Here is a 12,670-nt window from a genome sequence, read left to right on the forward strand (position 1 = left end):
CAGCTCATCAAGCAACTAAGCGCGACACCCACTATCCGGCCCAGAGTTCTCAATAGATCCGCCCGGAGCTTCTCGATCCCCAAGCTGCGCTTCGTGCGAATAAGGATGTCTTCTTCTTTCGTGTCGTACGTTGACTGACTTTTTGCCTCATACTCTCCCCTCAAGCTGTCCCGTTCTGCATACATGATGAGCATTTTGCTAACTTCGTGTGTTTCTTTGTTTTGTCTCCAAAAAGGAACGGGAGATAGAAAAAGTGAATGTTTTTTATCTTCAAAAGGAGGCAGAGGTTTGTCGCTACCCTTCCATTTCCATCCCAGTTTTAATCGCTGCGATGAACAATTTTCGAGATACGCTCCTTGAGAATATAGAAGAAACCCAGTTTCGGCTAGGTTCCTAAAATGAGCTTTAAAAAAGCTAATACAACGTCCATTATACAGTTCACGCTGCGCCTCAAGACGCTTCTCGATAAGAAGAGGCTAATACAGTCGAAAAAATGGGTTACTAATTCAAAGGCCCCAGCGAATTTCGTCACCCTGTTCGAAGGTTTTCAACAGTTTGACGGGGACTTGAACAAACTTCAGGTGAGTTGACTATGCTGTGGCGTAGGTCGATACAGATCTCAATGGGAGAGTCAAGTTTCTAAACTTTTGCGACGACATAACAGCAATTCGTCGAGGTCAACGAAACCGCCGTCTCCAAAATTCTGAAAAAGGTTTGTCGCTATATCCCCTCATTGCGCTTGATCGAGATCCCCCCCGGATAGACCGGGGGAAAAAGGAACTTGGAATATAAAAAGAGGAGGATTGCTGACACTTGTTCATATTTAGTGGGATAAAACATCAAAGGTCCGATTACCATCGCTAATATTAAGGGAGAACTGCAATGGGGGATAAGTCTAGCTAACAATAGGATCCACCTAGTCACGTACAAAAGAACTTTATCTTCATCGCGCCGTTGAAGTACAGCCGTGCTTTAATCGAGAGGTTCTGCGAGATCTCTCTGACCGAGCGACGACCGCAAGGTTAGAGCTTGAGGCTTGGGCGGAAGGCGAAAATATTCAGTTCGATGCCTCACGCCTGGCTGATCGCATTGTTGCCGAAGAGGATGATTCCGACTTACAGATCTTACAAACCACCGCTGCAGGTAATTTTCAAACGTTGCGGGAATGGGTTGCGAAGTTGCAGTCGTCGCCGGATGGCGCGGATCGACTCACACGTATGTTCCTGGCTGCAATTAATGAGTATCCCGATGAGGTCCTTGCCCTTCTTCTTGGCACGGGTTTGGTGGACGTGAATGCGGAAGATGATATCAACGAGCGCAACTGTCTCCACGAGGCGGCGATATCAGGGCGCCTATTTGTTCTCATGGCCGGACTGGAGCGTGGGGTTGACGTTGCACGGTCAGATGTCTACGGGAGGATACCTCTTCACTATGCCTGTATGCATGGTAGAGTGGAGATGGTGAAACCCCTCCTCGATGCAGGCATTTGTACTATTGACGCGATGGATCACGATAATTTCACCCCACTAATCCACAGCATCATCCGGGATCAGCTTCCCTGTGTGGAACAGCTCCTTGCCCATAACGCTCGCATAAACCCGGCATCCGAGTCCGACCATATCCCGCTGAACCTGGCCTGCCAGCACGCATCGCTACCAATCATAAACCTTCTCTTGGAGAGGAACGCTGAGTTACTCCCTGACGCAGAGGGTTTATATCCACAGCATCTCGTCGCGAGGTCATGTCGAGCTCCAGAAGTGCTCCTTGTGCTAAAGAGCCATGGAGCTGATCTCGACCAAAAGGACAAACTCTACCAATGGACCCCGATTTTCCACGCGGCAAGTGAGGGGTGCGTTGGTTGTTTGAGAACTTTATTGGAGTGCGGTGTAAATCCCGATGTTTTGGATGAAAAGGGATTATCCGCTATGTACTATGCTGCATGGGAAGGTCACCTAGAGTGCATGATATTGCTCTGGTCAAGACGGGCAGGTTCAAAACCACCACGGACACCGCTGGATATACTCAATGGCCCTAGATTTCGAGATTCGGGGTCGATGACTTCCCCTCTCCTCGCTGAAAAATCAGGAGGACTTAAAGCAGGCGACGGTGGTGACGGCATTCCTCTTCTATCTCTACCACCCCCGATTATTCCATTACGAAGATACGGCCATAATTTCCTTGACACAAAAACATTCATTCAAATATACTTTGAACAAACGCTGTCCTCAGAACCAATTGTGTTTTACCAGGCCGGCCGTTATGCTGCTGCACGATTGACGATTTCCTCCAAAACCTCAGATCTTATACCCCGAAACGTGATGTTACCCATTCAGGATGACGCTCGACTTGTATCATTCCAGATCGACCGTCTGGACACCTTTGCTCTAGAGTTTGAAATTTTCCCTACTTTTGGATCCAAGGTCATCGCCAAAACTGTTGCTTTACCGGATGTATTTATAGGTGGCAGGTTATCAGAGGGGATATGTACCTTACCTCTTTTCGATCCCAGGTTACGAGCAATCGGTGAGATACGCTTCAAGTTCCAAGCTATCAAGCCCTACCACGGTGATCCGCTGGAGATTACACATTTTGCTACTTACTGGAAGGCGACAAGCACCCTTGATTCGGATCACAATGGACTGGTGACTGGCTCGAGTTTATCAGGCGACTACGTCCAGGTTTTTGTCCAGTTGACCAAGGACGGCGTTCCCGTCCTCTACCCAGAGTTCACCGTTAACCATCATGGGATCGACATCCCCATCTGCCGCCTATCCTTCGAACAATTCCGCGCTATCCACGCCGAATATCTGGCCCAAACCAGATCCGAGGACGCCGCCTTGCTTAAATCCCTAGAAGATATGACGGTGGATGACATGGCGCAAGCGCATAGATTATTAGCAACGTCCTTCCTCTCCCTAAAGGAGGTCCTCGAACACCTCCCCACAAACATCCACGTAGATCTATGCATCCTATACCCCTCACCAGCCGAAGAGGCGAAACTTGGCCTTGGCCCACTGGCGGATATCAACACCGTCGCCGATGCGATTCTCACAGATGTCTTTACCCATGCCAGAGTGTCGAAGGAAACGAACCCGGATTTTATGCGCTCGGTCGTATTCACCTCGTATAATCCTAATATTTGCATTGCGCTGAATTGGAAACAACCAAACTGTAAGTTGTCCACCATCAGTTTGCCACTGACATGTGAAGAATTCAAAAATTAACCCCATGTCTCTAGACCCTGTTCTCCTTTGCAACGACCTAGGCCAGATCCGCGACCTGACACAGGATGTCAGCTCGCTACCCGTTATCCGGAGTAGTGGGCGCTCGTCAATGTCCATTAAGGAATCCGCGCGGATAGCCCAGAGCAATAACTTCATGGGCTTGATGTGTCGTTCGAGTTTGCTAGTAACGTCCCCACGTTCCCGAGCTTTCTTTCTTTCACCTTTTAATTTATTTTTTTTGTACTCTATCATATGTTATTTTTCTATACTCTTTCTTTTTACCTTATTGGTCTTTGGCACACTTTTCCTATTATTCTAACCGTTTCACGTAGAACGTCATGCCGTCCCTCGTCGAGTCGATCAAGGAACTCGGCCTCGTCCTTGTCGCCGATACATCTGACGAGATCTTGGACAAGACCCGTTTCGGTCTCGGTAGCGGTAAACTAGCCAGTCATGATCGTAATCATGAACAACAAGGTCGTGCTGGTGCTGGCGTTGGCATTGGGGTTGGAGTTGGAGTTGGAGTGTCCGCGGAATGGGCGTATAAAATGCCCGAGGGCGTGAATGGGGTTGTGAGAGGTAATGGTGTTTTGCGATTTAATGATACGATTGATATGTGACGTGACGTGATGTGATGTGGATTTAACTTGGATCGGATATCCCCTGACCGTCTCAGCCCTCCCTTTTTTTATTTTATATAGAGGGTATATATATATATATATACCACTCCCAATATTTGGTCTTTATCCGAACTTAACTATTTACTCATGGGTAGAATGTGGAGTAATAAATTCATCGACTGTTTATTCTCGCCTTCCTTCCTACGTCCTTCATTGCGCTCTCATCCACCTAGTCAGTCATCCATTGCTACAAGCCCACATATTTATGCATGTTTGAGATATGAGTGTACATATCTATACTCCCATGATTTGTAAAATTTTAAACACAGATTCGGACTCCTCTGCCCATCGTAGAATAAAATAATGTGATCTATGTAGTAGTCGTAGTAGTATACAAGAGGAGTTTATATGTTAAGACCCAAGCGGGGTGTCTAGATGTGTGTGACAAGATTTGTGATGATGAGAGATTATATCAATCGAAAAAAAGGGGAACCGGAACCGGGCCTCGGAAACATAGAGATGTTGGAATCGGGGGGTGTCAAAGGGTGAGTGCCGTACGTGGGCTTATAGTATACAAAACGAGTAGGTAGATTTGTTTCCACGGACATGAGATGGTGATTTGCGGCGGCGTATGTCTGGGGTGGATGGGGTGATGGGCTGATTGTATGTGTCTGGGTATGTGTCTAAGAATGCTCCGCAGGGGGTGAAAATTAAGGAACGCTCTCTTTTGCGCGCAAGGAGAGGAGAAAGCGGGAGTGGGGGGTTTCCTAAAAGTCCTTCCGTTTGCATCATATAAATTTCAGGTACTTTTAGGCTTCTTCTTCCCGATATCCCAACCCCATCGTCGTAGCACCTTGACAACTTTGGGCGTCACCGCTGCCGTCAGTGGGACTCGGATGAAAATGAAACTCTTGTGGATGGCATAAGCTAGGGCGAGTTGCGTCCATAAACCTGACAAAAAAAAGATGGCTTCGTTAGTTGGGACAAACTTTTCAGAAAAGCAGTTCATGGTCGTCTCCTCCCCGCCCCAACACGACAATTAGAGATATCTATATAAAAGGGAGACGATGATATGACGTACTAGCCTCAGGTCCCGTATTCCGCGCGTCAGCCTCCAAAACCCCATGATCATACGATTCGGCATCCTCAGCTCCGCTGCTGATGTCAGCACCCGCAATCGCGACATCGCCTCCTGCACTTCCTACTTTATCATCCGCGGGAACCCCGGCTATTTCCTGTTTCCCCATGGACGGCAGAACTGAGCCAAAAATACTCTTAAACCCTTCCACAAGCACATGTTCGTAGTGTCCAATCCGTTCGACACCTAGTAGCCGCACGGCGATGAAGCAAAATGGGAAATCAAGGGCAGAAAGGGTCAGGTAGACGCCTAGCGCGGCCCAGCCGTATTCCCGGGAGAGCTTCTTCATGCGCTGGGAGAAGCTGAGTGTCGGCGAGGAGGAAGAGGAAGAGGAAGAAGAGGATGAGTTGCTGGAATTCGACCGGCGCGGGGAGCGGGATTGGATTCTTGATCTTATGACATTGTTGAGGATGTTGCTGGCATTTAATCGAGGTCGTAGAGGGGTCGCAGATTTGTGGAAGGGTCGGACATGCGGCGGTTTCGCAATCGGTAAAGACAGAGATTGTTTGCCGGCTGTTCGTGGAGTGAGAGATTGGAATGTTGAGAAGGGGGTTGGGAGTCGTTTCAAGCTGCCTTGAAGGAACAGGTGGGAGGGTGGAGGCATGGTTCGGTGTGTAGTAGTAGGGAGGCCTCTGTATATATGAGGGGTTCAAAAATCTCCCGCGAATAGCCAAAACCTAAGCCCTGGCTGTGTTTGGTAGACTTAGGTATTTTCTTTTTGTTTTGATGATGTCAATCGCCAACAATATTCAAGGAATAAAAAAAAAGTGAGGCAGAGGATTTGGGTAAATAATAAATACCTACTAGTTCGTGAAAAGAGATTGGATTTTGCAACCCGACTGCTCCATCCACAACAGGTATTTCTGCGAAGAACAAGTCGGGAGAGAGCAGACTGCTATGACAACTGCTATGACACTCCCAAGAATACTCCGAGCATCCGCATCAATCAAGTCTGTGTCGCCGTGTTATTTTATGCTTCGAATTTCCGCTTTCGACGCAAATGCTTCCGGATATATTTCACGTGATGACGAGCCAGAGGTTGTCGAATAGCGATAGCACTAGTCTATATCAGGCATAGCGCCCGGTCTCCAAATTCCTCGCGGCTTCAAATCGTCTCGAAAAGCTTCATACTTGCGTTTGGTGTTGGGGATAAATGCTTCGAGTTCACTTTCAACCCGTGTCTTCCTCTCCTGGCTTCGACTGTCTGTCTTAACAGCCTTTAGCCATGCCCCCGTGGCTACCAGGGAAGCATGCGCTGCTGTCCCTCTCCACCTCAATCCCCCGTCTCGCCATCGAAAATGTTCTGACCAAGAGGGCATTTGGCATCAAGTCCATGTACCCGCCAAAAGCAGACCGTTTCAATGTTGGTCCCAATCTCCCCGTCCTTACATCTCGTCCGTCGGTAGCCCATCAGCGCAAAGCCGCCACCACCCCTCTACGAACCGGCGCCCTGGCCATCAAAAAGGGAATGACCGCAATCTTCGATCTAGAGACCGGCAAACGAATCCCCTGTACTGTCCTCCAACTTGACCGGGTACAAGTCGTCGCCCATAAAACCCTCAAGAAAAATGGCTACTACGCTGTCCAGGTTGGTTGCGGTTGGAAACATGAGCGCGCCGTCACACGACCCATGTTGGGCCATTTCGCAGCCAACGGCGTTGCGCCCAAGCGGCATATCCATGAGTTCCGGGTCAAGGACGAAAACGGCCTATTGCCCATCGGAGAGACGATCAATGCGGATTGGTTCCAGGAAGGCCAATACGTCGACGCACGATCAAATAGTCGAGGAATGGGATTTGCAGGCGTCATGAAGAGACATGGTTTCCACGGTCAAGATCGGAGCCACGGTGTGAGTTTGACCCATCGTTCGATGGGTTCATCGGGTCCCGGTCAGGGTGGCGGTTCTCGTGTGTACCCAGGAAAGAAGATGGCGGGTAACATGGGTAATGAGCGAGTGACGCAGCAAAATCTGAAGGTACTGAAGGTTGATGCCGAGAAGGGCATTGTGGTTGTTAATGGTTAGTTGCGTTTACCTTAGCCATTCTCTCCTGGTCAGTAACTAACAATGATGGCTATATAGGAAGTGTAAGCGGTCCGAAAGGCTGCATCGTGAAATTGCAGGATGCAATCAAAAAGCCGTGGCCAGAAATTGCGCTGAAGCAAAGCGCCGGAGGAACTAAACAAGAGAGTTGAGATATATAAAGCATGTTTAAATGTTCTTCCCTTCATGTATTATTGTATAAAATTTATCAAGATATTTTGTTTAAGGCGTACGAATAGATCAAATTAGGTTCACTTTATTTTTTTATCCTTTTTTTAAAGAAATGTCGATGGTTCTTCCCTTTTGAGATCTGACCATTTGGTTATTTTCGCTACTAGTTGAGTTGTTTCCAAAAATCCCAATGCTATATAGTACAGTACACTCATTAAATGCACACCCCCGATATGTATAAAACTCCTGAACGCCACGCGATGAAGCAAAGGGTACTGTAGGCACCGTTTCTCACCGGTTAATGCACATTGTCCTTTTTCATATCGACGTCTTCAAGTCAGTCGTAGTGTCGCCAGACATCACATTTTGGAAAGGGTCTCCTTGCGATGCATCCAATAGCTGCACTACCGTGCCATCCTCCAGTGTAAGAGTCCAGTTTTCGGTTCGGAACTAGGGCGTTCAAGTATTAGCATTCAATTCCTTTTAGAAAATATGGACGGAAATAAAGGGATAAATCCAATAAGGAGGATGTAATAGAACTCCACTTACATATCCATTTCTTCCATCCCTAATACTCCGGAACCTCATCTTCGCCTTGCTCTTCGTTCCCTTGACCCAAAACGAAATATCAATCCGCCCATGCAACTGATTCATCTCCCCGCTAATCCACGGAATTTTCTGCGCAAAGTATATCTCGTCACCTAGAAGTTCCCTTCCCTTGGGCGATACCCGCAACGCATACAGGGTGCTATTCACCACGCTTGACGAGGATTTCTGGTAATTGAACATGCCTAGCATGGAAGCGCCAACGACGACGAAGAAAATTGGCAAGGTACGGAGCCACCTTCGGCCCGACTTTATTGAAGGAAGCTCGCGGTCTGCTCGCCGGCTTAGGAGGGGTCCTGAATGCGGCCCTGGTGCGGAGATGAGTGAGCGGCGGAGGAGGGGACGGGCGGAAGCGGGATGAAATAGGGTGTTTGATCTGCGGCCTAAGGGACGAACAGCTCGAAGAAAGCTCATGGCTGGTATTGATTTCATCGCCATTCTTTAAGGGCTGACTTCTGCGGCCTTTTAAATTTCGATATTATGTAGGATCAGAAGTCCCGGTAGTTCTCTTTCCCAGCTCCGGTGTTTAAGGGTGTAGTTACGGAGTATAATAGTACTGTGGATTGTGAGCAAACCATACGGGAAGAACGTAGGGTTAATTTACGGTGATTACACCGTGGATCCCACCATTCCACCCGTGTCACGTGTCGCCGATTGTAACACATGTTCCATCATTATATTCAGTGACACATTGCTGAATATTAAATGTCAAGATGGTGTTGAAACAGCACAGGACTTCTTGACACCATCAGGGGACAGCTCAGTCATCATGTAATCAGTGAATGCCATTATCAAGATACTACTGAGATACTGTGAGCCATGATATACTATTCTGTCAGTAAAATCAATGCTTGTATACTATTCAGCTAGACTAGTTAACTACTTTATATAAATTAAATTACTATCTAAAGAAATGAGATATCTTAAGTGTAATATAAATATCTTGTTATCTGAGATTTATATATTAAATAATCATTATTTTCATCAGTATTCAGTATTGAAATGTTATATAATACTGTCTTTTAAACTACTGAAAGCCTGATAATAGTGTAACTGTCAGAATTCTCTTATAAAATTAATAGATTCAGTAGACAATTCTGTCTAATATGATGTAGAGAAGTAAGTATAAAGAAAATCTACTTAATCTTTCTTATTTTATAAATAAAGATAGTTATAATCTGATCAAGATCAGCTCTCTGATATTAAAGAATATTTCTCTTTATAAGAGAGATTCAGTGAACATACTCTCTAGTTTATATATTAATAAGTTAATAACTGATTGATTAATTAGTTAAAGAGATATACTAAACTGAGAATATTAACTTATTATAGAAAAGAATCAGATGATAATCTAGTTTCAAAACTAAGAACTTATTTTAATTAATGTTATAGAATTCTCACAGATTATTAAGAAATAAATAAAGTAATTCAAGCTTGAAGAGATTTATAAATTATATATTAACTTTCTCTGATATTTTATTTAATAATAGATGATTAAAAATCTTCAGAGTAATATAATCTTTTATTAGTATTAATTTAACAGAGTAGTTTAATAAATTATTATTCTTATCTTCAGTTTCTTTATTCATTCTTAATAAATTATTAAAAAGTGCTGAATAATATACATATAAATACTGAATCTTCTGTGTTAGATATATATTAAAGCTGTCAAAGAAATCTTCTAATACTAGTTATAAGATTCACTGAAAACTCTTCTGTAAGAGTAATATCTTTTTTATATTTTAATAATTTATTCACTGTATTAGATTCTTATAGTCTTGATACTTATTCTCTTCTATCAGAATATTATAATTGTTAGATACAGTATATTCTTTAATCAGCTTAATATAGTATAAACTAATATATATATTCAGCTGACTTTTTATATATTATATAAGCTTTGCTTTTTTAATATAATCACTGCTGCTGATATATGTAGCAACTGTGCTTATAGTTAAAGTAAAGAATGATTGATAACTAACAACTGAATCAGCTTGAGATGATTTAAATATCACTGCTACTCTCATTACAGCTTTAATAAGAAACTATAACTATTGATAGACTGTAAGTATGATTTAATAGATCACTTCAGAATTATTTTCTCTCAGAGATTGAGATATTAATAGACTATTACTTCTTATAATAACTGTATATATCTGAATAATAAGATTAATAGATGATTGATTTTGACTTTGTGCTGAAAATGCTGTAGAATTAATCTGCTTAATTATCAGACTGAGTCATTTCTCTCTGAGCTTATATTATAAGATAAGAGATATAATAATTAAAGCTCAAGCATGTTTTTGAAGCTGATACTTCTTGAGATGAGTGATTAATAACTGTAAATAATTTTAACTGTGAGAAAAGAAGAATATCTATAATATTTAAAAGTATTCTTACTGATTATACAGTGATAGAACAGAACAGATTAGTAATAAATATAAAATCTCTGATATTTCAGTAAACTCACTATAATATGAATCTGAAGAGAAAAATGAGATTAAATTCAAACTTAAGTATATTTAAAAAAGAGATACTGTCTGTGCTGTTATACTCTGCTCTTGATATATTTAATCTCTATATATGAGATTCAGCAGATTATCTAGTTTAGCCTGAAGATACTGTATATAATAATAAAATCAGCTGTTATTGTATAAATTATAGTTCAAATTCAGCTGATTCTTATCATTAATAAAACAGCTTTAATAAGATCTTCTCATAGTTGATTTTTTAATCTCTGTATTATTATTTTACTGTAACATATCTTTAAGAAATGTTATATAAGATATAATCACTCTTATCTTTTCTTCACTGATATTCATTATAATTCTCTCATAATTTAATATAGATAAGTTATATAATAATACAGTGATAGTGTCAGAGAAATTAATATTATAAGAATCAAAGATTAGAATAAAAATATTATTTCACTTTGAGTACTTAACAGCACTCAGTGCAGAAATTATATAAAAACTTATCAAGCTTCAGTACATATTTTAATATAAATCAAATTCATCAATGAACAATTGATATAATAGAGAAATAACTTATATATCAGAGTAAAATATACTTTTCAAAATATCTTATTTATATACAGCAATTTTCAACTCAGTCTGAATTAGTGAAGATTTATAATATGATTATATCTTAACAGCTTCAGTCTTGATTCTTATAACTCAGTGAAGAAAATACTGATCTTTACTCTTATATTTTATCAGTAGATTGAAATCTGATTCAAATATTATATTCATATGAATATCAAGTTAATTCAGAATCTGAGTAATTAAGATATATTTTATCTCATCTTTCATTGTAATTAATTTAAATGAGATAAATGATAGATTTAAGAATAATAATCTTTATACTATCTGAGAAGTATAATAAATGACTTCTTGAACTTTCAGAACTATTATATAAGATCTTATTCTCATATTTAAATGTCAGTGATTATATCTGATAAAACACACTCTCTTAATATGAGATATATCATTCAATCTTAATTTACAGTAGCATTCAAGATTCTCACACTGATATCAAATAAAATCAGAAGAAAAAAGAGGTTTATTTATTAATAAATATTATACAAAGTTATTAGAATAATATTTAACAGAGCTCTCTTAACTGTGAGATTATTATAACTCAGTAAGATTGTTGATAAGTTCTATCATTTCTATATACATCTATCATCAGAAATTTGAGAATTTGAGAAGAGTAGATATTAATAGAATTGAATTTTAAAAGTAGAGTAATCTTATGAAGAATATAGTAAGATTTTTCTAAGCAGAACTCAGAGTTAGTATTTATATTAATAATACTATTGAAATTGATATTTTCTTAACTGATAAAATTGAAAATTATGCTCTGTATTGCTTTTTCAGAGTTGATAGGCCTTTGAGAAGTAGACTTATCAGTGATATATTCTTCAATAAATGCAGGATTTACAGTAGTAATTGATAGTTTTTTCAGAAAATATCTAACTCTTTAGCTCAGAGTCTCATTATCAAAATAAATAAATTTATTTCAAAGTTACTATATTTATAAGCTATATTAATTACTGAATCAGAATTAACAAATTCATCAGTAGAATGAGAGATAGTAGTAATATCTTCAATAGTAGTATCTTTCATAGTAATATCTTTAGTAACTGACTTATCAGAATCTTCTTAATCATTATTTTCTGAGATATTTTTCAGAATATTCTTCTCAGCATCTGCTTTCAAAAGTCACTCTATATACTTAATATTATCAGTGACATTCTTATTATATAACTCTGTCTTTAAATAATATTAGTTTTTATAATAATAAGTAAGACATTAAAAGTGATAAATGTACTGAAAATAGTAATACTTCTTTATTAGAAACATCATTATCTGAATCACTATTAATAAAATTCTCATTTGCAGTTTCTGAGAAAAGAGAGCTCTGAGATTGAAATTTTAATTGATTATTTCTGAATTCTTGTCTAGAGACAGATAGTAGATAGCATTTTAAATTTCAATTAAACAGATATAACATTTTACTTTCTAATATAATTTATAGAAACAAGTTGTATAGTTGAAAAGATATAATTGAAGTGAGTGAGCAGTCTTAATAAAATAAAGAGATAAGATTGAATTACTGAAAAGAAGTATATTAATAAAAGCTGCAATCAGTGACAATCTATATTAAATTAATATTAATAATTAAACTGTTTTCTTTATTTCAAGATTATATTTCTGCAAGCTTCTGAAATCAGTATTATTCATTGACTAGAATTTCAATCTAATTTTAAAAATGAATACTCTCATTGACTCTGATATACTAGATCTTTTCAAACTTTTTCATCTAGTAGATTTAATGAGACAATTCACTGATTTCAAAGAAAATTCAA

The 12,670-nt window shown here is 40.0% G+C and overlaps 3 protein-coding genes across 3 annotated transcripts; 1 reads left to right on the forward strand and 2 right to left on the reverse strand.

The window, feature by feature from the left end:
* Positions 1–5,969, reverse strand: BDBG_04796 (peptide alpha-N-acetyltransferase Nat2). Its single transcript, XM_002624886.2, has 2 exons — positions 4,926–5,969; positions 1–4,795 (listed from the first exon to the last, which is right to left on the reverse strand). Exons 1-2 carry the CDS (start codon positions 5,584–5,586, stop codon positions 4,644–4,646), a joined length of 813 nt encoding a protein of 270 aa, XP_002624932.1. The 5' UTR covers positions 5,587–5,969; the 3' UTR covers positions 1–4,643.
* BDBG_04795 (CDK inhibitor PHO81) lies at positions 399–3,844 on the forward strand (the record flags this gene model as incomplete). Its single annotated transcript, XM_031721844.1, has 6 exons — positions 399–581; positions 665–712; positions 828–845; positions 921–3,171; positions 3,239–3,408; positions 3,557–3,844. The coding sequence occupies 6 exons, from the start codon at positions 399–401 to the stop codon at positions 3,842–3,844; spliced, it is 2,958 nt and encodes a 985-aa protein (XP_031578335.1).
* Positions 5,970–7,512: 1,543 nt separating the features above from the next.
* Positions 7,513–8,238, reverse strand: BDBG_04798 (cytochrome oxidase complex assembly protein; the record flags this gene model as incomplete). Its single annotated transcript, XM_002624888.2, has 2 exons — positions 7,513–7,644; positions 7,744–8,238. The coding sequence occupies 2 exons, from the start codon at positions 8,236–8,238 to the stop codon at positions 7,513–7,515; spliced, it is 627 nt and encodes a 208-aa protein (XP_002624934.2).
* Between the last annotated feature and the right edge of the window lie 4,432 nt (positions 8,239–12,670).

This window comes from Blastomyces gilchristii, assembly GCF_000003855.2.
Source record: "Blastomyces gilchristii SLH14081 genomic scaffold supercont1.8, whole genome shotgun sequence".
Taxonomy (NCBI): domain Eukaryota; kingdom Fungi; phylum Ascomycota; class Eurotiomycetes; order Onygenales; family Ajellomycetaceae; genus Blastomyces; species Blastomyces gilchristii.